Genomic DNA, 27,380 nt, shown 5'->3' on the forward strand with positions numbered 1-27,380 from the left:
AAATCATGAAAATCGCTTTCTGGGATGGGATCTATGTCAGGCTACGTGCTCGCACCCTGTTGATGATAACACCGCGCGCTGGAGTTGTGGTTTTTTACAGTGCAGCGTGCAGCTTTGAGCTGTGTTTTGGTGATGCATTTGGGAGATCTCAGACCTCCGTGTAAAAATCACGCGGATCCACTCATTCCCACCCACTCCAAGCAAAAAGAGTTGCAGCAGGGGCGTAGATCTCGTGACTTCGCGGGATTCTTAGGTCTCTGGTCAGGCCTGCTCCGGTTTCAGGTCTCTGGTCGGAGCTGCTCTCCAGGTCTTTCTGCACGAGGAGCCCTCGCGTCCCTTCCCTTCCCTTCCCGCCCCACCGGCTCAAGTCACACCCCAGCCAAGGGAACGCTTCGAGCAGCAGCCCCTCGGCCAGTGTCGAACATGGTTTTGGCAGCGGCGGGCAGGGGCGAAGCAGCGCGAAGCGGGGCGCGCGTCCAACTTTTCCTCCCGCTCCCCCGCGGCGAGCGGCCAGGAGGACGGCAAGTGCCTCACAGCGAGCCCGGCGCTCCCCTCGGCTGCTCGCTCTGCGCCCCGACGCGTCCCCACCATGCAGCCCGCCGAGGTAAGGACGGGCGGGCGGGCACCGGCGCGACGCTTCTCCGACCTCGACCTCGGCGCGAGGCAAGCGCCTCGCTCCCGCTCGCCTGGCGCCGCGGGCTCGGGGCGCTTCTCTCCGGCGCGGATTTCCTGGCGCTTCGCGCGGCTTCGTGGGCGACGCGGCGGGAAACGCGGGCGCTCCCCGCGGATCTGGTCTTGGGTCGGAGCCAGGGTTAGCCTGGCTTGAGCCCCGTTCATTTCAGTGGGCCTACTCTAAGCAGGAGTGACATTGGCTACAACCTCTTGGTGGATTTTGGTGGGGGGCTTTCCAACCGTGGCGGGATATTTCTCATCGGTGCGCTTCGGGAGCGCGTTGTGAGCGCTCCCCGGGCCGGGGTGGAGAATTCGAATCGGCGGCGCAAAAGGAGCGCGGGGCCGGGCGTTCCTCGAGCCGCGAAAGCTCTGGAGTTCGCGCGGAAATGCGCGCTGCAGGCTGTGCTGCTGCTGAGACGCGCGCCCGCCCGGGGGCGGTGTGGTGGCTGGGGACGTTGCGGGATCGCCGCAGGCAGCTTCTCTGGCGACGCAGCGTTGCGATGATAGGAAGCTGGTCTTCCAGCCGTCTGCACTTATTTAAGGAGGCTGTTCGGTCCTCATGCTGTCCACAGGTTGCTGGTGGTGCCTCACAGGGCATTTGTACCCAATAGTATTCGAACGTAAACTGCTAAGGGCACCCATTTAGCCAACAAAAGAGTGACCTGGTTCGCATGTAATGACAACGCCGAGTCTGGGTTGTTGAAATGTGGGTTATCGTCCATACCTTGCACTCTGGTTTAACTATGGGTTGTTAACCACAAACTCAGATTTAACAACCCAACAACAAATCATGGGTAATCTTCCTGGGTTATGTATCGTTACAACTCATAGTTAAACCAAGAGTTCAGGGTTCGCATGTAACAACAACCCACGATTCAACAACCCAGATCCAACCCAGACCCTGGGTTATTATGTGTGAACCAAGCCAGAGTCTAACTAGCTTGGGAACTGGATTTATTATGTGAATTGCACATTTTATGTTGAAACCGAACATTTTTGCACCATGATCTTCCAAAGATGGAGCCTCTTGCCGGATCAGATCCTAGCTGCTAAATACGTTTTAAATCCTGCTTCTTAGCAGCACCCTGTGCATCTGGGGATCCGTGCCCTTCCCATAGCAAATGGTTGGAATGATCAGCGTGCTTCCAGATGAAGTGCTAACAGTCAGAAGGTCTGCAGCTATTTAGAGCTTTTCTACAGGAGGCATTTATTGTGTGTTCCTCATTCTCCCTACTCACGGTTGTTTATGGAGTTCATTAGACGATGTTGTGATCCTATAGTTTCGCTTCTGTTTTTAAGCAGCACATTCAGTGAGGTTTTTTTTTTTAGGGCAGGCAGACTGCTGTGAAAGCAAAAGAAAACACATTTTCCACTTCTGTGATTGTACTATTCCAGTGTACCACAGTGCCTCCTAGGCCTTTTCTACTCAAGGAGATCCGAGCACTACATGAGGAGGGTTTCCTTTCCTGCTTCATAACCTCTAGGTGGCACTGTGCTACAGTGGAACAGCACAAATACACAAGTGAAAACAGGATTTTCTTCCACTTTCAGAAATAATACTCCATTTCCCCTACTGTAAAAAAAAACTTGAAAAAAAACTTGAAAAAAAGACCTGGAGCTGATTGTAGTTCAGATCACGAACTTCTTATTGCACAATTTAGAATCAGACCAATTAAATGCAAAATTCCAGAGGGTAGCCAGAAGAGATAAGGAATTATTTTTAAACAAGCAATGCGTGGAAGCGGAAGAAGAGAATAGAATAGGAAGGACAAGAGACCTTTTCCAGAAAATTAGAAACATCGGAGGTAAATTCCAGGCAAAAATGGATATGATCAAAAACAAAGATGGCAAGGACCTAACAGAAGCAGAAGAGATCAAGAAAAGGTGGCAAGAATATACAGAAGATCTGTATAGGAAGGATAATAATATCGGGGATAGATTTGACGGTGTGGTCAGTGAGCTAGAGCCAGACATCCTGAAAAGTGAGGTTGAATGGGCCTTAAGAAGCATTGCTAATAACAAGGCAGCAGGAGATGACGGTATCCCAGCTGAACTGTTTAAACTCTTGCAAGATGATGCTGTCAAGGTGATGCGTGCCGTATGCCAGCAAATTTGGAAAACACAAGAATGGCCAACAGATTGGAAAAAATCAACCTATATCCCCATACCAAAAAAGGAAGCACCAAAAAATGTTCAAACTATCGAACAGTGGCACTTATTTCACATGCCAGTAAGGTAATGCTCAAGATCTTGCAAGGTAGACTCCAGCAATTCATGGAACGAGAATTGCAAGATGTACAAGCTGGGTTTAGAAAAGGCAGAGGAACTAGAGACCAAATTGCCAATATCCGCTAGATAATGGAGAAAGCCAGGGAGTTTGAGAAAAACATCTATTTCTGTTTTTATTAACTATTCTAAAGCCTTTGACTGTGTGGATCATAACAAATTGTGGCAAGTTCTTGGTGGTATGGGGATACCAAGTCATCTTGTCTGCCTCCTGAGGAATCTGTATAACGACCAAGTAGCAACGGTAAGAAGAGACCATGGAACAACGGACTGGTTTAAGATTGGGAAAGGAGTACGGCAGGGTTGTATACTCTCACCCTACCTATTCAACCTGTACGCAGAACACACCATGAGACCTTGATGAAGCCAAGGCTGGAATTAAAATCGCTGGAAGAAACATTAACAATCTCCGATATGCAGATGATACCACTTTGATGGCTGAAAGCGAGGAGGAGCTGAGGAACCTCATGACGAAGGTGAAAGAAGAAAGTGCAAAAGCTGGGTTGCAGTTCAACCTCAAAATAACCAAGATTATGGCAACCAGCTTGATTAGAGGGAGAAAACGTGGAGGCAGTGACAGACTTTGTCTTTCTAGGCACAAAGATTACTGCAGATGCTGACTGCAGCCAGGAAATCAGAAGACGTTTACCTCTTGGGAGGAGAGCAATGACAAATCTTGAGAAAATAGTGAAGAGCAGAGACATCACACTGACAACAAAGGTCCGCATAGTTCAAGCAGTGGTATTCCCCATAGTAACCTATGGCTGCGAGAGCTGGACCATAAGGAAGGCTGAGCGAAAGAAGATAGATGCTTTTGAACTGTGGTGCTGGAGGAAAATTCTGAGAGTGCCTTGGACTGCAAGAAGATCAAACCAGTCCATACTCCAGGAAATAAAACCAGACTGCTCACTTGAGGGAAGGATATTAAAGGCAAAACTGAAGTACTTTGGCCACATCATGAGAAGACAGGACACCCTGGAGAAGATGCTGATGCTAGGGAAAGTGGAAGGCCAAAGGAAGAGGGGCCGACCAAGGGCAAGGTGGATGAATGATATTCTGGAGGTGATGGACTCGACCTTGGGGGAGGTGGGGGTGGCGACGGCCGACAGGAAGCTCTGGCGTGGGCTGGTCCATGAAGACATGAAGAATCGGAAGTGACTGACCGAATAAACAACAACAACAACAAAAAACCTCCCCCAAAGTGCTATTTGAAAACAGAAGCGAAACTGGAGAGGCCTGACATCACTTAAGAACTCATAAACAACCATGAGTAAGGAATAATGAGTGCACAATAAATGCCTTCTGTAAAAAAGTTCCTAGAGGTTATGCAGCGGAAAAGCAGGAAAGGAAGCGCTCTTTGTATAGTGTTTAGATATTACTTCTGAGATGAAACTGAAAGTAGATACAGTGGATTAACAGTTTCTTGTAGAAACGCTCTCAGTATTTTCCCCCCTTAACGTATTTTCTGAGGTAAGAAAACATGGGAGGGTTAGAAATGGAAGGTGATGTTGTCTAGACCCCTGTAAAATTCCATGAATGGGGCAGGGCGATGGCGCCATAAACTCCTTGTCTTCTTAGTACCTCCCCTATGATCAGCTTTTATCACTTGTTTGGACAATGGACTATTGAATCCATCCCCTCCTTTCCAACTGGAGATCAGTGTCAGTAATGCCAATGGCCATGTTGGCCGCAGGTGATGGGAGTTGTATTCCAACACATCAGGAAAGCGCTGGATTAGGGAAGGCTGCTTTATAGCTTATATGCACAGGTCTACACTTTTTAAATACGATATATCTGTAAGCTTTTATCTGCTGTTTTTATCTCTTGTGCTTTATGGGTTTACTGGGGTTCTATTTTTAATTGTTGTACTACTGTAAACAGCCTAGAATCAGTTTTTTTGAGTAAAGGCAGTATATAAACATTTGAAATACATAAAGCATGCACATCTCCAATGGCTACATACTGAAGGTATTGAGACTGTGCAAGAGACGGAACTCCAAATGTGAAAGCATCTTTTCCAGACAGAGAAAAATATTTATTTATTTTGCATCTTTTGTATGCCACCCAGTAACAATGTCTTCTAGACCGTTAACAGTAAAAGTGTAAACATAAAAATAATCAACAAGCCCTAAAAATCAAATAGAATAAAACCAACCAGCAACCAGAGACCAGCAATAGCAAAATGTTCCATTAACAAAGCAGAGCTAATAACGATGAAGATGTATGCTTAGGGGTTCTGCTAGAACCATCTCTGTCACTTGAGGCTCAGGTGGCCTCAGTGGCACGGAGTGCCTTCTACCAACTTTGGTTGGTGGCCCAGCTGTGCCCCTGTCTGGACAAGGATAACCTGGCTTCAGTTGGCTCTGCTCTGGTAACCTCCATGTTAGAGTACTGCAATGCGCTCTACGTGGGGCTGCCTTTGAAGGCGGTTCAGAAGCTGCAGCTCGTGCAAATGCAGTGGCCAGATTGATAACGGGAAGCAGAAGGTCCGCACATTTAAGACCAGTTCTGGCTCGCTTGCATTGGCTGCCGATAGGTTTCTGAGCCTGATTCAAGGTGCTGGTTTTAACCTATAAAGCCTCACACAGCTCAGGACCACAATCTCTGACGGAGCGCCTCTCCCGGCTCAAACATACCCGTACGCTACACTCAACACCTAAGCTCCTCCTCCAGGTGCCTATTCTAAGGGAGGCTCAGAAAACAGAAAGAAGGGAGAAGGCCTTCTCGGTGGTGCCCCCTCCGACTGTGGAATGATCTCCCTGATGAGGCCCTCCTGGTGCCAACATCGTAATCTTTTCAGCACCAGGTCAAGACTTTTTTCGATTTCCCAGCATTTGGCTACATGTGATGAATCATAGAATAGGGTTGGAAGGGGCCTATGAGACCATCGAGTCCAACCCCCTGCTCAATGCAGGAATCCAAGTCAGAGCATCCCTGACAGATGGCTGTCCAGCCTCGTCTTGAATGCCTCCAGTGTGGGAGAACCCACTGCTTCCCCAGAGAATTGGTTCCATTGTTGCATTGCTCGCTAACAGTCAAGAAGTTTTTCCTGAAGTTTAGCTGGAATCTGGCTTCCTGTAACTTGAGCCCATTGTTCTGTGTCCCAGAGGTCACTCTGGGATGATCGAGAAGAGATCCTGGCCTTCCTCTCTGTGACAACCTTTCAAGTACTTGAAGAGCGCTATCATATCTCCCCTCAGGCTTCTCTTCTCAAGGCTAAACATGCCCAGTTCTTGCAGTCTCCTCATAGGGCTTTGTTTCCAGTCCCCTGATCATCTTCGTTGCCCTCCTCTGAACCCTCTCCAGTTTGTCTGCATCCTTCTTAAAGTGTGGTGCCCAGAACTGGACACAGTACTCCAGATGAGGCCTAACCAGTGCTGAGTAGAGGGGAACTAGTGCTTCACGGATTTGGAAGCTATGCTTCTATTAATGCAGCCCAAAAGAGCATTTGCCTTTTTTGCAGCCACATCACACTGTTGGTTCATATTCAGCTTGTGATTGAGAAGAATTCCAAGATCCTTCTCACTTGTAGTATTGTTGAGCCAAGTATCGCCCATCTTGTAACTGTGCATTTGGTTTCTTTTTCCTAGGTGCAGAACTTGGCATTTATCCCTATTAAATTTCATTCTGTGGTTTTCTGCCCAGTGCTCCAGCCTATCAAAATCACTTTGAATTTTGTTTCTGTCTTTCACAGTATTAGCTTTCCCGCCCAATTTTGTGTCATCTGCAAATATGATAAGCTTTCCCTGCACCTCCTCATCCAAGTCGTTAATAAAAATGTTGAAGAGTGTTCAACAATGTGTTCATCAATGAGATTTAATTGATCCTGGATTTGTGTTATGGTTTGGCTGACTACTCAAAGTTGTTTTTAGATATATGTTGTCTCTGTGTATACTGTCTGTGTGTGTTTTTATGTTTTTACATTTTGCATGTTGTATTTTTTAATGTTTTTAACCTTTGTTAACCACCCAGAGAGCTTTGGCTATGGGGCATTATAGAAATGTAATAAATAATAATAAGATGAGGAAATATAAAGGTGCTAAAAACACTATAATGTAGGCAAGCCTCTCTGGCATAGGCATTCCACACTTGGGGTGACACCACAAAAAAGGCCCTTTTTATGTTAATCTCAAAAATTATATAGCAGGACATACAACCCAGCAGTAGTAGGGTAGCTCCCTAAGACTGCAATTCTATTCCTACCTACCTGGGAGTAAGGCCCACTGAATGCAATGAGACTTATTTCTGAGTAGACATGTAGAGGATTATGCTGCAAGGCGGTAATGCCACACCCACTTACCTGGGAGTGGACACATAGAGGACTGCTCTGTAAATCTCTTTCAGTGCAATCCTATACACGTCTACTCAAAAGAAAGTCCCATTAAGTTCAGTGGGGCCTACGTCCATGTAAGAGGGCATAGGATTGCAGCCTTTGTGAACTAAAATGAGCGTACCTGTTACCCTCCTTCAAATGCTGAACTGTATGGAAATGTACAGCTAGAAGCATGCTTGCCATATTCTCCGCTCCCATTCATTATAGGTGTGGATGCTGGCGTGGCTTCTCTTGTGTGGGCTGCCTTTCCCTGGATTGGAGACCGTCAAGGTAAGCAAGCGCCCAGTGCGGCCTCGAACCTGTGCCGATCGACCAGAGGAGCTTCTGGAACAGCTGTATGGAAGACTCACAGCAGGCATGCTCAGTGCTTTCCACCATACCCTGCAACTGGAGCCTCTGGAAAAAGATCACAATATAAGTTGCCCAGCAGGGGGCAGGCCGGCTGTGGACAAGAAGTACCGGCTCCCCATCAACCTCAACAGTGTCTCCCCTTGGTCTTATAGGTAACCTGAACTTAGTTCTTTTTCCCTTTTTAAAATGTTAAGAGGGTTGTGTGGTTGTCTTACCTCCCTTCCCCAGGGTCGGTCAGTACAGTAGCACTAGGGCTTGAAGTAAGGGTGAGGGAGTCATACATGCAAGCTGTGTTAAACAGGGCCGAAAATATGGAGGCCGTTCGTGAGGCACTCTTCATCTCCCTTCTGGTCTTAGAAGTACTGCAAGGGTGGCAACTTGGAGGCCCCAACATTTGGAGGCCACAACTCCCATCACCCCACATTATTAGCTGTGTTGGCTAGGGCTGATGGGAATTGTAGGCCAAAACATCTGGAGGGCCACAAGTTGCCCACCCCTGAACTATTGGGACTTGAGTTAGAAGGGGGGAAAGTTTCATGCATATAGTCTGCATAGTGCTTCTCCATTTTCATTAGCGCAGTACTATGACAGTTGCGCTCTAGCTGACTCACTTCATTCTAACTCAATAGCTAGCATAACCAGTGCAAGACAGAGGGCCTTTTCTGCAGTGGCCCCCACACCTCCATAATACATTGTCATCAGGGGTCTGCCAGGCCCCATCATCGCAGGCTTTTAGGAAGGCCCTGAAGACTTACTTGTTTACTCTGGCCTTCCCCTGACTATGCTTTATCGGGCTGGGTTGTAGGTGCAATTGTGTTGTAGGTTTTGTTTTATGCTGGTGGAATGTTTGCTGGTTTTATTACCGTGTCGGTGGTTATTATATGAACTTTATTGCTGTACTTCCTTGGGAGGGCTCCTGGCCTGAAAAGTGGCCTAAAAATAAATAGATAGATAGATAGATAGATAGATAGATAGATAGCCTTAAGGGTTAAAAGCAGATTAAAGGCGCAATCCTATACATGTTTAGGCAGAAAAAATCACTGGCTGGGGAATTCTGCAAGTTGTAGGACTTTTTTTCTGTCTAAACTTGCATATCCTTGAACCCTAAGAGTGAAACATGGGTAAGCAGAGGAGGCAGTGTGGGAGGGGGTGCCCCCCATTTCCCAGCAGTTATTTTCAAGGCCATCATATTTTTAGCCCAACTTTAAAATCTGGGAATATGCTATTTTAATTGTGGGTATGTATATCACAAGAGGTGAAATAGAGTTCAGGCCCAATGCATTCAAACTGGGATAGTTTCTAATTTTGAAAAGTTGCGTTCTTATTACAATATTGTGAATGAACAGCAACATTTGTGTTGTGTTATGTACCTTGCATAGGAAATGCAAATATTGCCCTTTCAATGGCCACTAATAAACATTGGCTTTGTGGCTTGTCTGCTGTCTGGTTTAGCTTTTTTTTTAAAAAAAACCCTAAGATAAAAAGAGCTGTTTTCTCAATTGGGTATTTTAAAACTAAGTTCATATATTTAGAAATAGTATTTACAAGGGAGACAAATCCTCTGTGTAGAAGTTCTATGTATGTTGAAGTGACCAAAACATACTCTGCCTGTTGTTGTTCAGTCGTTCAGTCGTGTCCGACTCTTCGTGACCCCATGGACCATAGCACGCCAGGCCTTCCTGTCCTGTGTTCTCTCCCGGAGCGTGCTCAAGTTCATATTCATTGCATCCGTGATGCTATCTAGCCATCTCATCCTCTGCCGTCCCCTTCTCCTTTTGCCTTCAGTCTTTCCCAGCATCAGGGTCTTTTCCAGGGAGTTTTCTCTTCGCATTAGGTGGCCAAAATATTGGAGCTTCAGCTTCATTATCTGTCCTTCCAATGAGCACTCAGGGTTGATTTCCTTTAGGATGGACTGATTTGACCTCCTTGCAGTCCAGGGCACTCGTAAGAGTCTTCTCCAGCACCACAGTTCGAAAGCATCAATTCTTCGGCGCTCAGCCTTCCTTATAGTCCAGCTCTCACAGCCATACATTACTACTGGGAAAACCATAGCTTTGATTAGACGGACCTTTGTCGGCAAGGTGATGTCTCTGCTTCTTACTATGCTGTCTAGGTTGGCCATAGCTTTCCTCCCAAGGAGCAGGCGTCTTTTAATTTCATGGCTACAGTCACCGTCTGCAGTGATCTTGGAGCCCAAGAAAGTAAAATCTGTCACTGCTTCCATTTCTTCCCCTTCTATATGCCAGGAAGTGATGGGGCCAGATGCCATGATCTTAGTTTTTTTAATGTTGAGTTTCAAACCAGCTTTTGCACTCTCCTCTTTCACCCTCAACAAGAGGCTCTTTAGATCCTCTTCGCTTTCTGCCATTAGGGTGGTATCGTCTGCATATCGGAGGTTGTTGATAATTCTCCCGGCAATCTTAATTCCGACCTCTGATTCATCCAACCCGGCATTTCTCATGATGTACTCTGCATATAAGTTAAATAAGCAGGGTGACAATATGCAGCCTTGTCGTACTCCTTTCCCAATTTTGAACCAATCGGTTGTTCCATGTCTGGTTCTGACTGTTGCTTCTTGACCCTCGTACAGGTTTCTCAGGAGACAGGTAAGGTGGTCTGGTACTCCCATCACTTTCAGAATTTGCCACCGTTTGTTGTGATCCACACAATCAAAGGCTTTAGCGTAGTCAATGAAGCAGAAATAGACGTTTTTCTGGAATTCTCTTGCTTTCTCCATGATGCAGCGAATGTTGGCGATTTGATCTCTAGTTCCTCTGCCTCTTCTAAACCCAGCTTGTACTTCCGGTAGTTCTCGGTTCGCATACTGCTGAAGCCTAGCTTGTAGGATTTTGAGCATCACCTTGCTGGCATGTGAAATGAGCGCAATGGTGCGGTAGTTTGAACACTCTTTGGCGTTGCCCTTCTTTGGAATTGGAATGTAAACTGACCTTTTCCAGTCTTGTGGCCGCTGTTGAGTGTTCCAGATTTGTTGGCATATTGAATGCAGCACTTTAACAGCATCACCTTTTAGGATTTTAAATAGCTCGGCTGGAATACTGTCATCTCCGCTAGCTTTGTTGTTACTAATGCTTCCTAAGGCCCACTTGACTTCACTCTCGAGGATGTCCGGCTCAAGTTCAGTGACCGCACTATCATGGCTATCAGGGACATTCAGATCTTTTCTGTATAGTTCTTCTGTGTATTCTTGCCACCTCTTCTTAATCTCATCTGCTTCTGTTAGGTCCCTGCCTTCTTTGTCCTTTATCATGCCCGTCTTTGCACAAAACGTTCCCTTGAGATCTCCAATTTTCTTGAAGAGATCTCTAGTCTTTCCCATTCTGTTGTTTTCCTCGATTTCTTTGCATTGTTCATTTAAGAAGGCCTTCTTGTCTCTCCTTATTCTCTGGAACTCTGCATCCAGTTGGGTATATCTTCCCCTTTCTCCCTTGCTTTTCGCTTCCCTTCTTTCGTGAGCTACTTGTAAAGCCTCATCAGACAGCCACTTGGCTTTCTTGCATTTCTTTTTCTTTGGGATGGATTTCGTTGCTGCCTCCTGAACAATGTTACGGACCTCCGTCCATAGTTCCTCAGGCACTCTGTCTATCAGGTCTAATCCCTGAAATCTATTCCTCACCTCCACTGTATATTCATCAGGAATATGATTTAGGTCATACCTGAACGGTTTAGTGGTTTTCCCGACGTTCTTCAATTTAAGCCGAAATTTTGCAAGAAGCAGCTCATGATCTGAGCCACAGTCAGCTCCAGGTCTTGTTTTTACTGACTGTATGGAGCTTCTCCATCTTTGGCTGCAAAGGACAGAATCAATCTGATTTCGATATTGACCATCTGGTGACGTCCATGTGTAGAGTCGCCTCTTGTGCTGTTGGAAAAGAGTGTTTGCTATGATCAGCATGTTCTCTTGGCAAAACTCTATTAGCTTTTGTCCTGCTTCATTTTGTACACCAAGGCCATGCCTGCCCGTTATCCCGGTGATTTCTTGACTTCCTACTTTAGCATTCCAATCCCCTATGATGAAGAGGACATCTTTTTTTGGTGTTAGTTCTAGAAGGTGTTGTAGGTCTTCATAGAACCGATCGACCTCAGCTTCTTCGGCCTCAGTGGTTGGGGCATAGACTTGAATTACTGTGATGTTGAATGGTTTGCCTTGGATTCGTACTGAGATCATTCTATCATTTTTAAGATTGTACCCCAGTACTGCTTTTCCCACCCTTTTGTTGACGATGAGTGCTACTCCATTTCTTCTAAGGGATTCTTGCCCACAATAGTAGATATGATGGTCACCTGAATTAAATTCGCCCATGCCTGTCCATTTTAGTTCGCTGATTCCCAAGATGTCGATGTTCAATCTTGCCATCTCATGTTTGACCACCTCCAGCTTACCTTGATTCATTGATCTGACATTCCAGGTTCCTAAACAATATTGTTCTTTACAGCATCGGATTTTCTTTTCACCACCAGACACATCCACAGCTGAGTGTCCTTTCGGGTTTGGCCCAGCCGCTTCACTCTTTCTGGCGCTACTTGGAAATACCCTCTGCTCTTCCCCAGTAGCATATGGGACACCTTCCGACCTGAGGGGCTCATCTTCCGGCGTCATCTCTTTTAGCCTTGTGATACGTTCCATGGGGTTTTCTTGGCAAGAATACTGGAGTGGGTTGCCATTTCCTTCTCCAGTGGACCACATTTTGTCAGAACTCTCTGCCATGACCTGTCCGTCTTGGGTGGCCCTGCACGGCATAGCTTATGGCTTCACTGAGTTACGCAAGCTCCTTCGCCACAACAAGGCAGTGATCCATGAAGGGGATACTCTGCCTAACTAGTTCAAATTTCTTTATTCAACCAGTGCTGAAAGTCACATAAGTTTGGGCTATGGACAACAACGCACTGGTGTTGTCCTGATTCATCAGGAAAATTGACAAAATCAGGAAGATGTACTGCACTCAGGGTTAAGCTGTTTGGAGCTTCTTTTTAGTGGACGCTCTTTTTTTATTTGGCAAAAGGGATGCATGATCCAGAGAGCAGAGCTCGAAAGCACATGCTTCCTTTCGTAACTGGTAAGGCCTCTGTGAAACAATTTGGTACCTGAGATGCCAACTAATATACCATCCTGGTGCCCTTTCCCTGCCCATTTTTGAGAAAGGTTGTGCTCTGCTCCACTGCACATGCTGTCACTGGTCTGGTTGCCTGTGCCCAGATGTCTTGCGCTGTTGCTTGCCTTTGCTTCCCTTCTGCGTGGGCCCCTTTGCATTGCTCTCTGTCTCCTCGTTGTCTAGTTTGCGAGCTCCCCTTATGATATCATCTCCAGATGTCATTTAACTTGACCTGTTTAGATTCCAGATTATTAATGATGATAATGGTAAATAAATCCAGACCTAAATGCTTCCCCCTGGACACCTAAGTCCGGTTTGATATGCTGTTATTTATCATTGCTCTGTGTTTACAGTCTTTCTGTCCATGTGGCTGGATTCCTGGCTCAGGCAACTGGAGTATTTCACAATAGCAGTTCAAGGTATCTGTTTAAATCCACACATAGGATAGTCATGACAGGCCAGGTCTGACGTATGCCTTACCTCTGGGTTTGTGTAGATGGATACGCTTCATTACAACTCTTGGTCTATGGAGTCCTCAGAACTACATCAGTGGGTTGCTTTGGCTCCAGCTTTGCATCCATAGAAGATGTAGAGCCATCAGAAAGGGAGGCATGTGGCACAGTCTGATGTAAATGCTGCCTTCAAGGGGAAAGCTAACACTTCAGGAAGAAGACTAAGGTAGGGCCGCTTGGGTGTCCTGGTAGAGGGACAAAGTCACATAGTGCCATTCTCACGCTAACATGATCATCTGGAGCACTGCAGAAATGCCTCTCCAGGATTCTGTGTGTTCCGCATTTCATGTATCTCATTTCATTTATTACATTTACATCCCACCTTTCTGCCAAAAGCATTCACAAAAATCTGTACGTATACATTAGGGTGTGCAAAGTAAGCACACTATTGAAAAGACAAATGATGCGGGAAATAGCTCCGCCATCATAACGCTTCCGTTGCCCGTGGTGGCGCTTCTCCTCCTCAAATTGCATAGGCAACAGCATCCGTGCTGCATATAATGTGCTCCACGTAATGTACTTATGAGCTGGCTTTACAGAATGGCCCCAGGCATATTTACTCAACAGGAAGTACCGCTATTTCTGGCAAGCATGCTTAAGGTTGCAGTCTCTTCTGGATTGCATCCAGACTTAGTCATGCCTCGAGGAGGCCCGTTAAAATCAATGGGCCAAGTTAGTCATGACTAATTTCACTGGGTCTACCAGGAGGATGATTAAGGGCGCAAGCCTACTGGATCAGAGTTCAGAGGCTTACGAGTATCCAGTGCAGAGCAGGAGGCGTGGCGGAGGCAGTCCTTACCTCTGCTGCGCCTCTCACTCTGCAATTTAGCAGACCTTTGCAATTTAGACGGGTCTTTTCGCCCATACCGCTGAGGCGTCACAGAAGGGGAGGGAAGGCGGCTGGGGAGGCCTCTGGATACGCCATCAGCTGGCCTCCCCAGTCCCCTCCCTGCCCACTAGCACGCCCCCTTTCCCTTCCCTCCGAGACCCTCAGCGCGGTTCTCTCTTCACCGGTTGCAAGGGGGTGGGGTGGGGACCTTGAACAACTGGGTCCGATCACTCTCTCCAACTTCAGATCCAGGCATCCAAACTATCCTATGGCCCCCAGGCCCTAGGATTGCTTTCTAAGTGTAGATCCAACCCTCTGATTTTTTCTTTCTTCCTTCCTTCCTTTCTTCCATTGGATCCTAAAGTCACAATTCTATGCATGTTTACGCAGCAAAAAGGCCTACGACCCGCAGCTGTGCTGTCTGCTGGCAAGTTGGGAGTTACAGGCTTTTTTTTCTGTCTAAACATGCATAGGATTGCACCCTAATTTACTTACTGTGACGGGTCAGAATGCCAGAGGCACCTGCATGTAAATAAGAGATTACTTAAACTAATCTAGATGGCTCAAGTAAGTGAGCCATGGTACAGAAGAAAGCAAACTACAAAAGAAAAGCAAAACATTAGTGTGCTAACCTGGGGGAAGAGTCCTTTACTCCAGAGCAGCGAAATAAATTGTTTTTTAGGCATTAGAATACGTTTTTGAAGACCTAATACAGTGTAGTCTTTAGGCATTAGAGAGTTTTAGAAGCGTTAAGGGATTCAGGAGATGCAGCTTAAGACTTCTACTTTTACTTAAAGTCTCTCAAGGGAGAGAGACAAGCATTTTGCAACAGTAAACTCTGACTTGTTAACACTGTTATTTTTGCAGCCCCCACGCTATAGTGCTGGAATTGCAGTGGCTGCTGTCGCGTTCTTCTAGGATAAGTATTTTTAATGACTAGTTCCAGACATCCTGAACAGAGTCCAAGTTGTACACAGTTTATGCAGACTGCAGTCATCTTGAATCACTATTAATTTACTTCTGACACTCTGAGCAACAAAACATTTATGGATTGAATCAAGTATAATTTTGTTAACAGCAATAGCAACTGCAACCGGATAGCCTGTTGGGACTTGGTCCTGTTTGCTTTAACAGATCAGCACGTGCATTTCAGGAATCTAAAAGGGACTCAATTCTCTTTACTTCTTAAACATTTTTTTCACATACTGTCACCCCAATTCAGAGTTGCCTGTCCTACCTAGAGGGCTGCTTTGTACCACCTAAGAATGTTTTAGAAAAACAATAGCGGGCTTTTCAATTTGTGATTAAAATTATTTAAACAAAATACAAATACAATAAAACAATATCCTTCATAACAAATTACAGACTAAATAGACTGCAAAATACCGTTTATTTCAATGGGACTTAAATATCTCCAAATATTGGGCATGAACCTGCCAAAGCACTTTTAAGCCGTACTGATTTCATTGGGGGAGGTTTAAAGCATGCATTGAATGGGAATTTGGCTCAGTCAGGGAGGCCTTTCTCTGGGTCACGCCCTGTTGCCCTAGTCCAGACATTTTCTCTGGGCCCAGGCATTCCCCTGCCTAGAATCCTAAACCCTGCTCTTAAAACATATTTGCTCAGCATAAGTCCTACTATAAAGTTAGTCACAACTAATTCTAGCCCCACTGATTTCACTGGAACTAAGGGCCAAGCTACATGTTCTTAATTGTCTCCCCTAAGGATGTTTGAGAACTTTTATGTTCACACATCATGAAAACATGCCCCGTTTGCAACCCTGAACACGGATGTGAGCAGGAGAACATGTTCTCCGAAAATATCTGCAAATTCTCGAACATATAGTCACATTGAAAAATGTGCATTTTTAAAAAAAACACATTTTCACATTTTAGTTTGTGGAGAAAAGTGCACACTTTTGGAAAATATACGACGTTGCCCTTTTTTCATGTTTTGTGCAGCTTTCCAATTTGTGCAAAAAAACAAGAGATTGCAAATGAAAGCAGGAAAGGGGAGAAAAATATCAAGTTGTTGCTCAGTGAATCTAGACAAATGTGAACATCACTTGCTCGCCCATCCCTAGTCTCCATCCTTTTAATTTTTTTTTAATAAGAAAAAGCACCAGCAGAGGCTGAAATCTCGAGGAGAAGCTCGGGGGCGGGGCACCGTAACTCTTTCTCTGTTTCCCCCTTTCTTCAAGCTGCTTTCTTACCCATGGGAAGAAAGATACAGGGATAGAATCATAGAATAGTAGGGTTGGAATGGGCCTATAAGACCATCGAGTCCAACTCCCTGCTCAGTGCTGCATATCTCAATCACCCCCAGATGGGAAGAAACCAGCTTGGGGTGGGTGATTTTGTCTCACCAGAGGTGGCAGAGAAAGGATTAAGCAGCACTTCCTCATTTCCCATCCTATCCTGGCTGTTCCTCCACTCTGTGGTCCAGTCTCTCCAAAGTGGTGGACCTGTGGACCTCCAGATGTTGTTAGATTACAACTCCCATCATCCCTGCACATCAAATGTTGGCTGGGGCTGATGTTGGGGTCCAACATCTGGAGGGGCACCAGTCCCCTAGTGCTTTTCCTGGTGGAACATCTGGAAAAAGAATCAGATAATTATGTACAACGTCTAGCTTGGCTTTTAGTTGCAACTACCCTTGGCTGGAATTTGGCCAAAATGTTTAATTTTCAGGTAAGCCTGCTTGGAATTGCAGATTTAAATTTCTGTGAATTGGGCCCATTGAATCCAGCAGGCTGTTGAGCACTTGAGGTTCTAATCTTTATCACCACAGAAGCGGTTAGGAGCAAAAATCATTGGCTGCTCCACTGGGACACGGGCGCACCGGTGCCTGCCTTTGATTGCTCCCAGCATTGCTCCAGCCAGCACGTGGGTGGCCCTCATGCTATCCGGTGAGATAGAAAGGGGACCGTTGCGGGTTGAGCAACAAGGTGGGTGCATCTAGGGTCAAGGACTGTGAATCAACACTCTGGTGGCCACTTATGCAGCACCAAAGAAGAGAACAAAGGAGGACACGGGATTTCCATTAAAATTTGCATATGCTAATGTACATGCATAAATGCCAATTTAGAAACAATTATTGTAATTTAAATAGAAATATTTCATAGTAGAGAGGACTGTGGCCAGGTGACCTATGTCACAAAACAGGAGAGAAGATATTCTCAGGTGCCTAGAACAACTTTTTATTGGGCCCAATAAAAAGTTTTTCTAGGCACTAGAGAATATCTTCTCTCCTGCTTTGTGACATATTAGTGCCTTCTTATCTTGCTGTTTCCAGGTGACTGGAACTAAAAGTGCATCTGCCCCCCCTCCCTTCCTTGCTCTCGCTCCCTCCCCCCTCCCTCCCCACCCAGTAAGCTGACAGGGGAGGGACAGATTGCTCTTGTCAAAGGTCTGAACTGATCACTTGCAGAGGACTTTTGAGATTAGGCCGAAGGTGTCAGCCTGCTCACCCCCTGATCTAGGGTTTGTGGACTTGGGGGACAGAACTTCTCGTCATAGCCACAGGTCCCAGGCTTGTTAGACATGGCGCTGCGCCCAAACCCCACCTGCTCTTTCACAACTTCTTTGTTTCTTTGCAGAAGAGGCTGTTGTTTTTCTGCCTCTTTTGCAGGGATGTTGAGAATTTCAGAGAAATTTCCAGCGCTGCTGCCTGCTGAGTGCCTGAAAGCTGAAATGAGGCATTTTTGGTTTTGTTAAAAGAACAACATCAACTCACAGGCACTCAGCAAGTAGCTGGGTTAAGTCATCTAGGGAGCTTTTCAGAAAGTACAAGGAGGAGGAGAGTCTGCAAGGACAGAACGGGTAAAAATGGTAAAATAAAGTACACACACATCCCACCAGCCACCTTCTTACAGTAAGGTAAGCACTGAACCTCTGCACACTTAAGAATTTCTCTGAAAAATTGCACCTGAAAACTGTGGGAAGGACTAGGAATTTCTCTGAAATTCTCAGCCCTTCCCACAATTGTCAGGTGCAATTTTACACCCCTCCCCGCAACCAATGGTCAAAAATAATATATTGAAAAATTTGGCACAGTGCTAGTTAGAAGTAAGTAATCTCTCGCATTAGTTTACCTTTTTACATGCTGTGCCTACATATATGCACTGGATTATGTGAAATGTAAACACTTCCTCCCTGCATCATGTGGGGAAAAGGTGGACAACTTCCAAATCCAAATCTGCCGACCAGACTGAATAGACAATTTATCTTTGTCTCCACAGTTCTAGAATTTGTAATGCGCAAGTGTACAGAGGGAACTTCTGTGAGAAAAACGCCCTCTGGGAGGAAGCCAGAGCTAAGAAGGGGAGTTACCAACTGATTTCCTTGAAGGATGCTCCTGTGCATTTTATAGAGGCACGAGAGGGAGAGGTGCCACTTTCCCCATCATTTTTGCACAGTAATGAAAACCTAGGCCTGGTGCAGATGTAACGTTCCTAATTTCCTAAGCGTGGTTAGAGAACACACCATTGGCTTGTGCACCCCTCTGCCTTTTCTCCTCTTCCTCCATGTCTACATGGAGCTAACCATGACTAAGTATTATGTCTGTGCTAATGGTAACACTAACAATGGTTAGTTTGAAAACAGAATACATAACCATGGATAGGAGTGGGTCTGTAAACTGCTTAACTTAGCACTGCGCTGTAGCAGTTAGCTTTGGAAAGGGAAGGGGAAATTAACAAGCAGGAGGCAAGAGGCGGATGAGTTTGAGACCATTATGTTAGGAACACAGGAAGCTGCCTTATACGGAGTCATACCATCGGTTCATCTAGCCCATACGGTCGACACTGACTGGCAGTGGCTCTCGAGGGTTTCAGGCAGGATTCTTTCCTAGCCCTATCTAGAGAAGCCGAGGATCGAACCTGGAACCTCCTGCATGCAAAGCAGGTGCTCTATCACGCTGAGCTATGGCCCCTCCCTGTGCCTGTCACATAGCAGGTAAAAACACACGAGGGCTATTTTTTTGTTGAGAAGGGGGCTTCTAGCCCCCGGGCTACCTTCTGCATGTAAAAGTTTTGGCAACTAGATGCAGTGGAGAACGCTGCACCAGATTGATTCATGTCTGTTGGGTAGCTTTTAGGCACACTTGGGATGCCAGTATCAAAGATGTCAAACATTTCAGTGGGGAGAGGGAACGTTTCCCCACCTTTTTGCTTCTTCATCCCAGCAGTGCAGAATCTCTTTCAGCCCACATGCCGAATTCCATTTCAGACAAGCTTTCAGGGGGCTCATTCTGGTGGTGGGTGGGGCCGAATGCAAACAGGTGGGGCCAAAGGCAAAAGGGGTGAGCCAAAATTGCAAAAATAGCAGTATACTTTCACTGACATCTCTTCCTGCCAGTAAGCCTTCAGAGAGGCAGTTCAGCCTCTTAGAATGGGGGGAAATTGCAGAAATGCTGGAAAACCATCAAGCAATAAGTGGTTGGGGGGAAGGGGTGTGTGACCATCTGGGGAACTCTGGAGGACTAGATTGGGACTCCAGGAAGGCTGGATTTGGCCCCCCCAGCCTGAGGCCCCTTTCTGTGCCGTCTGTTGGTATTGTGATCCTGTCACAGGGCTTGTCTCCTTTGCCGTTTTTATAGCATTCCAGAAAGGGTAAATAGGGTTAACAAATATAAATAGGACATGGGCATAAGGGTGGCAAAACAGTAACTCATAGTTATAATGGGAATCATCTATGTGGACGGGTAGCTGACATAGTCCCAGGTTACTTGTTTTTAAAGGGGGAAGTTTCTTCGCCAAGCGGAGGAGAGGCTTGACTGTTCAAAAGGGGGCTCTCTCAATAAAGATTCCTTCTGCTTCACATATGGATGTGAGCTGCAGCAATGCGGGTCCAGTTTTGTGTTCCGTTTGAGGCCAGAGGTCACGTTCCGCCTCTTTACAGAGCAGCCATCCATGCCGGGCTGGAGCTCCATGCCAGCCCTGCCCCCAAAGCACAGATCTAGAGCGCTTGGCTTTGACTTCCACCTAATTTCTTCCATTCTGCATTTATTAGTGAGCTTTGCAGCAGCAGCAGCTTCTGCAAAAGGAAAGGTTGTCAGAATCTTTCTCTTACTTAAAATTGCTTTTTCCTTCCTGTTACAAAAGATACTGATAGCCTATAAATTGGCAAACATTCCCTCTCAGGACAGAGGGCCAGAACTCACATATCTGGTTCTCCTTTTCCAACAATTGGTGGCTTCAGAGAGAACAGAGGGTGAGAAGTGGGGCGGGGGAGCGGGAGATCGTTGAACATTTTCCTTCCCTGCTGTTTGCTCAGAATCATCCTCTTCCCAACCTGCTTTTCTGGTGATCTGTCAAGTGACCTTCCACTTTTCTCAATTGGGGAGAAAAGCCGCTGGGGGAGGCAATTTTGAGCAAACGGCTGGGAAGCTGTTTCCTTCCTCTCCCTCTGTTGCTCACCCATCCTCTGCTCAATCTGAGGTTACCCACAATTGCTTTGCCTGATGAGAGAGCTCCTAAGGGAAAGAATCACAGAACTTGTTCCATTCTGAATCAAAATGCCCCCCCCCCACTCGCTGCTACAAATCAGGTGCATATTTGTCACATACTTAGCATCACAGCTTCTGGGTGGGGCAACAGAGGAACATAAAGGAGGGTGTGGTCAAATACATAGCCCCCTCCCCTCTCCTGTCTTGCTTCATTTCTGTTGGATCAGAATGCTTCTCATAAAATATTTTTTGTCAGTGCTTTGCATCTTGGAGAGCTCCTTCAGAGTTCTGACTGAAATCTGGAGCAGATTCACCTCCCCGCTGACATTGGCGCCATCAGCCTCCACTGGGATCTACATTGAGAACATCTGAGAACCAGAATAGGAACTCCCTTTGTTTGCCTTGTTCAAGGTGTACAGCTACATGGAAAGGCAGCTGTCCCCTTCAAAAACATCACATGTGCAAAGACGGGACTGTCATGGTCACTCTGACTTGATTTAAGAGCTTTGATCATCGCGTCTCTACCAGCGGAACGTGGCCTACATGGAAGTGTCATAGTAAAATAGATGCCATGATGAACCATGAGTTGGGTTTTTCCATTTTCCCCTTCTCCTGGTCTCTCTTCTGAGGGTGCCTACTTGCCCAGTTGCAGAAGGGCAAGGCCTCATTTTTCTTGGTGCTTGGAGAGTGGAGTCATAATATGCATCTCCTTGCTCTGAGTGCAGAGTTCTTTGCTAGGAGGCCCTAAGGCAGGAGTGAGGAACTTCAGGCTAGGGATGTAGAAGAATTTCATTCCTGTTTGCAAATCATGCAAATATGTCCCATTTGCAACCCTGAAGACGTGCAGAAGCGTAATTCTTGGGAAGTTTTTACCATTTTGAGTGCTTGCGTTCACATTTGAAAGTGCACATTTGGGCTAGTATGCCCTTCCGAAAATTTGCACTCCCCCCCCCCCACATTTTCATACTTTACTTTAGCCTATGGGGGGGGGAAGTGCACATTTGGGGTGTATGCTTGGAAAAGTGTGCATTTTTCATGTTAAGAAATGAGCACTTTTCCTGTTAGGAAAAAAAGATGCTCACATTCAGGAGCAAGAACGAGGCAAGATGGACATCAAGGTGGAAAATAGCGAACCTCAACAAACTCCCTCCCTCTGGGTTTAGCTATAAGTGAAAAGATGCCTCTTTTTTTGGTATTTTGACCCCAACGCTTTTGCCTTCAGCCCCACTCACCTCCCCACCCACCCCAAAGCCTTCTCCGAAATGGAATTTGGCCCTTGGGCTGAAAGAAGTTCTGCACACCTGTACAATAACCTCCGGAACAGAATAAAAAAAGAGTTGGAGAGGGGGAACTGTTTTATTGAAACCTGCCTGCTACTTTACATCCTGCTAGGCTGAAGTGTGGAAGCCACTGAGACTTACTAGAGAGAAAAGGCATGGGGTTTTACTGTGTGATGCATTTTTATCCTTTTAATATTTTGATTACTTCTTATAGATTTTTTTTCTATTTTTGAAAATAATAAAAGAGCTAAAGTGAAAGAATGGAACATACTTCCTTCTTTTCCTCTCCTTCCAGAAAAGGTAAAATAATTAAAAATCATTACTTATTTTAAAATAAAAATAAATAGTAACCCACAGGGCTTTAGGAAGCAGAGGAACACGTTCAGTAAAGCATGTTGGTCTGATCTCAGTTCTGGATCAAATCCACCTGATCTAGCCAGAACCAAGACTGGATCACTGAGATTCATGTGTCTTCTGCTTTTAATAGGCCTGGAGCCCCAGGATAGGACATAGGTGGGTGTTGTCTATTTGGCTCCCTTTCTTGAGTTATCTGAAGGCGTTTTTTCTTTTGGAGCACACCTGCTCTTTGCTTGAGGCATAAAGATGCTGGCAGAAGGATGGACTTTCTTGGCCTGCATGAAGGAACTATCAAAATGGCAGCATATAGAATTAGCACAGGGTACTTCATGTATTTTATAAATTCTGAGCAAAGGTGTATCAGCAAACAGAATGACCATACTTCCAAAACTTAAGGCACAATATCCCATGCAGGTTTAGACAGAAAAAAGTCATACAACTCCCAGCATTCCCCAGCCAGCCATGCTGGCTGGGGAGTACTGGGAGTTGTAGGACTTTTTCTGTCTCAACATACATAGAATTGCACCCTTAGCGTGTGAAAAATGCCCACAGTAATTTGGCTCATCTGACAGAATCAGATGGCAGGACAGAAAAAAAAAAGGTAGTGTGTTCCATTCTTTCACTTTAGGTCATTTTTTTAATTTACAGAAATAGAGGTCCGCCCTGTGGGTTACTATTTATTTTAATTTCATTTTAAACATTTAAAGCCCATACGTCTAAAAACTTTCGGGCTTGCTTTTCAAATCTGGATTACTGGAAAAGCAGTGAGGTGTGCCGATATGGTCTAACTAACCTGGGGGAAATTCCTTCCCACACCGAAATTTGGGGACATGGCGGGGGAGGAGCACAGCTTTGTATGATCTAATATCCTGTTTTTAGTCATGGCAGTACCTGATACTTCAGAGGAAGAGGAGAAAATTGGTCAGGACCATATGGGAAAACAAATTTTGTAAGCCTCAAGTGGACCATAGCTAGAGTAGCCAGCTTTTTAATTGGTCCTGCTGTTGTGATTTTAATGGCAGTCTGATGTGCAGGCATTTTAGCAGTCAACAGTTCTTTTCTGGTGTGGAGTGATGGAAAAATTATCTCAGGCTGCTGCTAAAGGCACATGAGCAGGGTCAGAAAAAAGGTAGCAACCCCAACAAAGTGCAGAAGTTGTGTGGAGGATCAGAACCAGGGACTGAGGGGCAGTAGCTCAGTGGCAGAACTCCTGCTTTGTATGCAGCAGATCCCAGATCGTTGTATGCAGCAGATCCCAGATCCCCAGCATCTCCAAGGTAGGGCAGGAAACAACCCTGCCTGAAAACCTGGAGAGCTGCTACCAGTGTGGACGGTACGGGGCTAGATGGAACAATCAGGCAGCAGGTTTAAAAGGGCAGCAAATTGTTAGTTACTGAATTTGTTAATATTGCATTTTTACTGCTAGAGATGAGGAAAGGCACTTGTGGGATTTTCTGCTTCATGTGCCCAAACAACATGCCTAGCTTTGTGTCCTAGGCACCTTGACTTGGGTGGGCGAGGGGTGCCATTTGCTGTTCCACCTCAGGCAGCAAAATGTCTGGGGCCAGCCCTGGGAACTGTGGTCTGACCCAGTATAAGACAGCTTTCTATGCTCCTGTGTGCCATACAGTCTACCAGTAAGAATCCCAAGAAGGGGACTGTGTACTTGCCCAACTCTTGATGCAGATCAGTTGTGAGAATTGAACCGAATGCATCTTCTTAACCATTTGATAAACAAGGAAACCGAACTCGCAGTCATTTCAGATGCTGATCTGTTTAGGGAGCTGTCCAGTGTTTTTTCTTCCTTTCCAGCTTTCAAGTAAGCAGCTTGCCTTTGAGAAATGCAGTTGGTGGTGTTTTTTTTCCTGGCATAGTAACAAAAACATTATATAATGCAAAGCAACTGTCAACATTTTGCTATAATCTTTTCCAGCTGAGTTAAAATAAGAGGTTTGGAGGAGGTGGGAGGGGGGGAACTATGGGGACGGAATGCATGAACTGAATCTGTATTCTTTTCCTTTGGCACAGAATCTCCTATGATCCCACAAGGTATCCAAAGTACATCCCCGAAGCCTATTGCCTGTGCAAGGGCTGCCTTACTGGTGTTTACGGCGAGGAGAGTTCCCACTTTCGGAGTACCCCGGTGTTTATGCCGACTGTCATCTTGCGCCGAACCACGTCCTGCACCGGAGGCCGCTATGTTTACACGGAGGATTATGTCACCATCCCTGTTGGCTGCACCTGTATACCAGAATATGAAAAAGAAGCAGAGGGAGTCAATTCCAGCATAGACAAGCAAGCAGTTAAATTGCTGGCGAACCCTAGTAATGACAAGCCAGCATCGGAATGAAGAACTCAAGCCTGAGATGAGAAGTTGCTTTGCGTGGCTCTTTAGTTCCACAGTTCCCTGGTTCACACACACATCAGCAGCTGCAATAACCATGTGTGCGTCTGAATGAGTCATCTCAGAACAATCGCCACACGCAGGACCGTTGTGCCATCTCAGACACGAGCCCTTTCAGCGCACTCGGATCATGGAGTCAGCTGTGACGGGTCAAGTTGTTTAGAAATCAAGGGATGCTTGTGCATGTGTGTACTGGCCCACAGAAAAAGATGAAGTGTATTTTGAAAATATTAGTACAAATGTTGAAGACAGAAGGTGGGAGGGAGGGTTTGTAGGACACCGTCCAGTCACTTGGAGCCATAACGAGATTAGAAAAATCATCATAGAAATGGCTCACATGAATTAAGACATCGTGCATGGACAGTGGCCCTGTGGATATGGAACTGGCTTAGGAAATATGAGGCTTGCACCACCGGGACAAATTCAGGGGTCCACACCTTTTGGCTTGGTTCAGAAGGAAAGCCATCATCTGTGGCCCTCACTGACCCCTCCCCTGCTCTCACACCTGCAAAGAACATGAGGGGGGTCTCTCATGTCACAGTGAGCTTTGGAGGGGCTGAAGCAGCACAAGAGACTCCTTCTTACTTGCACCAAAGTTCAGAGTGACAGGAGACTCTTCCCACTGGAGGCTCACTAGAGAGGCAGGGGCTTTGAGGGAGCCTGGACAAATCTCAAATCCTTACTGTAGTGGTTGTGGGAAGGGCAGTGGCTTTAAAACGGGGGTGAGCAATTTGTGGCTCTCCAGATGTTGTCAGACTGTAACTCCCATCATACTGTGCTGGCTAGGGCTGATGGGAGTTGCAATCCAATAACATCTGGAGGGCCACAAGTTGCCTATCCTAGCTTTAAAATAATGACCTTCCATATCCTTCTAATCTTAGGATTCTGATACAGGCATTGTTCACTGCAGTTCGCTTTTTTAAAACTAAAATACTATTTGTTTTTTGTTTTTGTTTAGTATAAAGGAATATAACCAGAGCCACGACATGAGCCCATTTGTATGCTGCGCAGGGTTTGGCTTCCTAAGAATCTGAACGTTCATATTGCATACGCAAAAATGCAATCCAGCAAATGCAAGTCAAGCCTCAGTCTTATTGAAAAACAGGCTGCAATCCTGTACCCACTTACCTGGGAGTAAGCACCACTGTACTCAGTGGGACTTACTTCCGAGGAGATGGGTATAGGATTGCACTGTTAAATGATTAACAGTGCAATTCCTATGCACGTTTCTGCAGAAGTAAGACCTATTGAGTTCAATGGGACTTTACTCCCAAGTGTGTATAGGTTTGCTGCCTAACAGAGCAATCCTTCAGGTCACATGGCGGCGTATGGGGGGAAATCCACCAGTGGAGCTACATCCATTGCCCTTCGAGTTTGCTGCAGCCAGGGAGGGAGGTGTGTGTGTGGGGGGGGGGGGGCGGGCAGATTTCTCTTCATCTCTCCCATTATAGTCCATGGGAGGGAATTAACTTTGGAAGTGGTGTATCCATACCTGATCCCAACTTGGCCTGTTCCCCCCTTCCATTGGCAGCATATCGCTGGGGAGACATCTGTGCTGGTAGATCTTTCCATCTGTGTCCCAGGAGACCGTCAGTGGCATATGTGTTGTCCCACCAGCAGATCTCCTGTTCCACCAGTGGAGGAGCTGGTATGGCACTTCCTAACACTCTTCAGCTGGTCTCCGTGTAAGTGTAGCACTGCTCCCTAAATCTTATTTCAGTGGAACTTAAGTGTGGCAACCCTTTGCTGGATTGAGCCCATAGATTAATATGCCTGTGTCTTATTGAATTCTGTGATGTGCAGCATGATGTTAACCATGTTTACTTGGAAGAAGATCTGGTGGAGTTCCATGAGACTTGTTGCCTAACGAGTATGTTTGTGATTGCAGCGTTACATGCTGAACCATTCTGTTCATGTCCACTGAATACAGTGGAACGTGGGGCAAATTCATCCTTTGCACAGCATACTCATTTTCCCCCATTGGTGTTTGCAGCACTACAGCTCACAGAGGGTGAAGATGCCCATCTCCAAAAAGTCAGAGACATTTTATTAACACGTATGGGAAAGCTGCTGTTGTAGATCCGCACCAGTGAGCCATCAGACCACATTGCAACCAACTGGTCTAGGTGCGTGTGTCCCCATCACACTTCACAGTGGTTTGCATTGCAAATACCAGGGTACATGCAGCAGGCACACTCATGTATAGTGTGAATTTATTTTCATGTACATAAAACTGGGCTACATCATGATATTACTGAGGGCAAATGAGGGCCATTGAGAGCAAGGAAAATGGAAGGTAATGAACATGATTAAGGAAGCATTTTTCCAAGGAACACCGAAAAAAATCTGGAGGCACTTTGGCACTCTGCTGCCAATGCATGTATGTGTTTATAAAACCTTTGAATAGTTTTGGCTCAGCTTTAATTATTACTTCTGGACTCATGGGTGAAATCATTGGGTTCATTATCATTTCAAAAGCAGCAGCATCGCACTCCTTTAAAAAGTAGTATTGTCGCAATGCAAAGGAATATCATCAGTCTATGGACAAAGCAGAGGGGGATGGCAATATTTACTGTAGACGCTTTGCAAATGGTACAGAAGTACTTTACTGCTGATGTTAATCGGGAGTAAACTGATGCTGAAAAGTTAGGGTTTTGAGATTTCAGGCTTACACCTCACATCTTGGGGCGCAGTAGCAAAATACCTTCATTTGTGCAGTTATCCAGAGCCACAGACCTAAAGCAGAGCAAATCTTGTCTATTTAGTAGGTGTGTATCAGCACTATATGAGATGTGTTT

At 45.9% G+C, this 27,380-nt stretch overlaps 1 protein-coding gene across 1 annotated transcript; it reads left to right on the forward strand.

Moving 5' to 3' along the window:
• Positions 1-209: 209 nt before the first annotated feature.
• IL17D (interleukin 17D) lies at positions 210-26,991 on the forward strand. Its single transcript, XM_084842840.1, has 3 exons — positions 210-604; positions 7,499-7,794; positions 24,207-26,991. The coding sequence occupies exons 1-3, from the start codon at positions 590-592 to the stop codon at positions 24,526-24,528; spliced, it is 633 nt and encodes a 210-aa protein (XP_084698966.1). The 5' UTR covers positions 210-589; the 3' UTR covers positions 24,529-26,991.
• Positions 26,992-27,380: the final 389 nt, after the last annotated feature.

This window comes from Heloderma suspectum, chromosome 3, assembly GCF_057233095.1.
Source record: "Heloderma suspectum isolate Gila_16-S chromosome 3, 16-S_ref, whole genome shotgun sequence".
Taxonomy (NCBI): Eukaryota; Metazoa; Chordata; class Lepidosauria; order Squamata; family Helodermatidae; genus Heloderma; species Heloderma suspectum.

Bases quoted from the DNA above. Each gene is read 5' to 3' on its own strand.
- IL17D (XM_084842840.1), top strand. The intron at 7,795-24,206 runs GTAACCTGAACT...CCTTTGGCACAG, and splicing joins GTCTCCCCTTGGTCTTATAG to AATCTCCTATGATCCCACAA.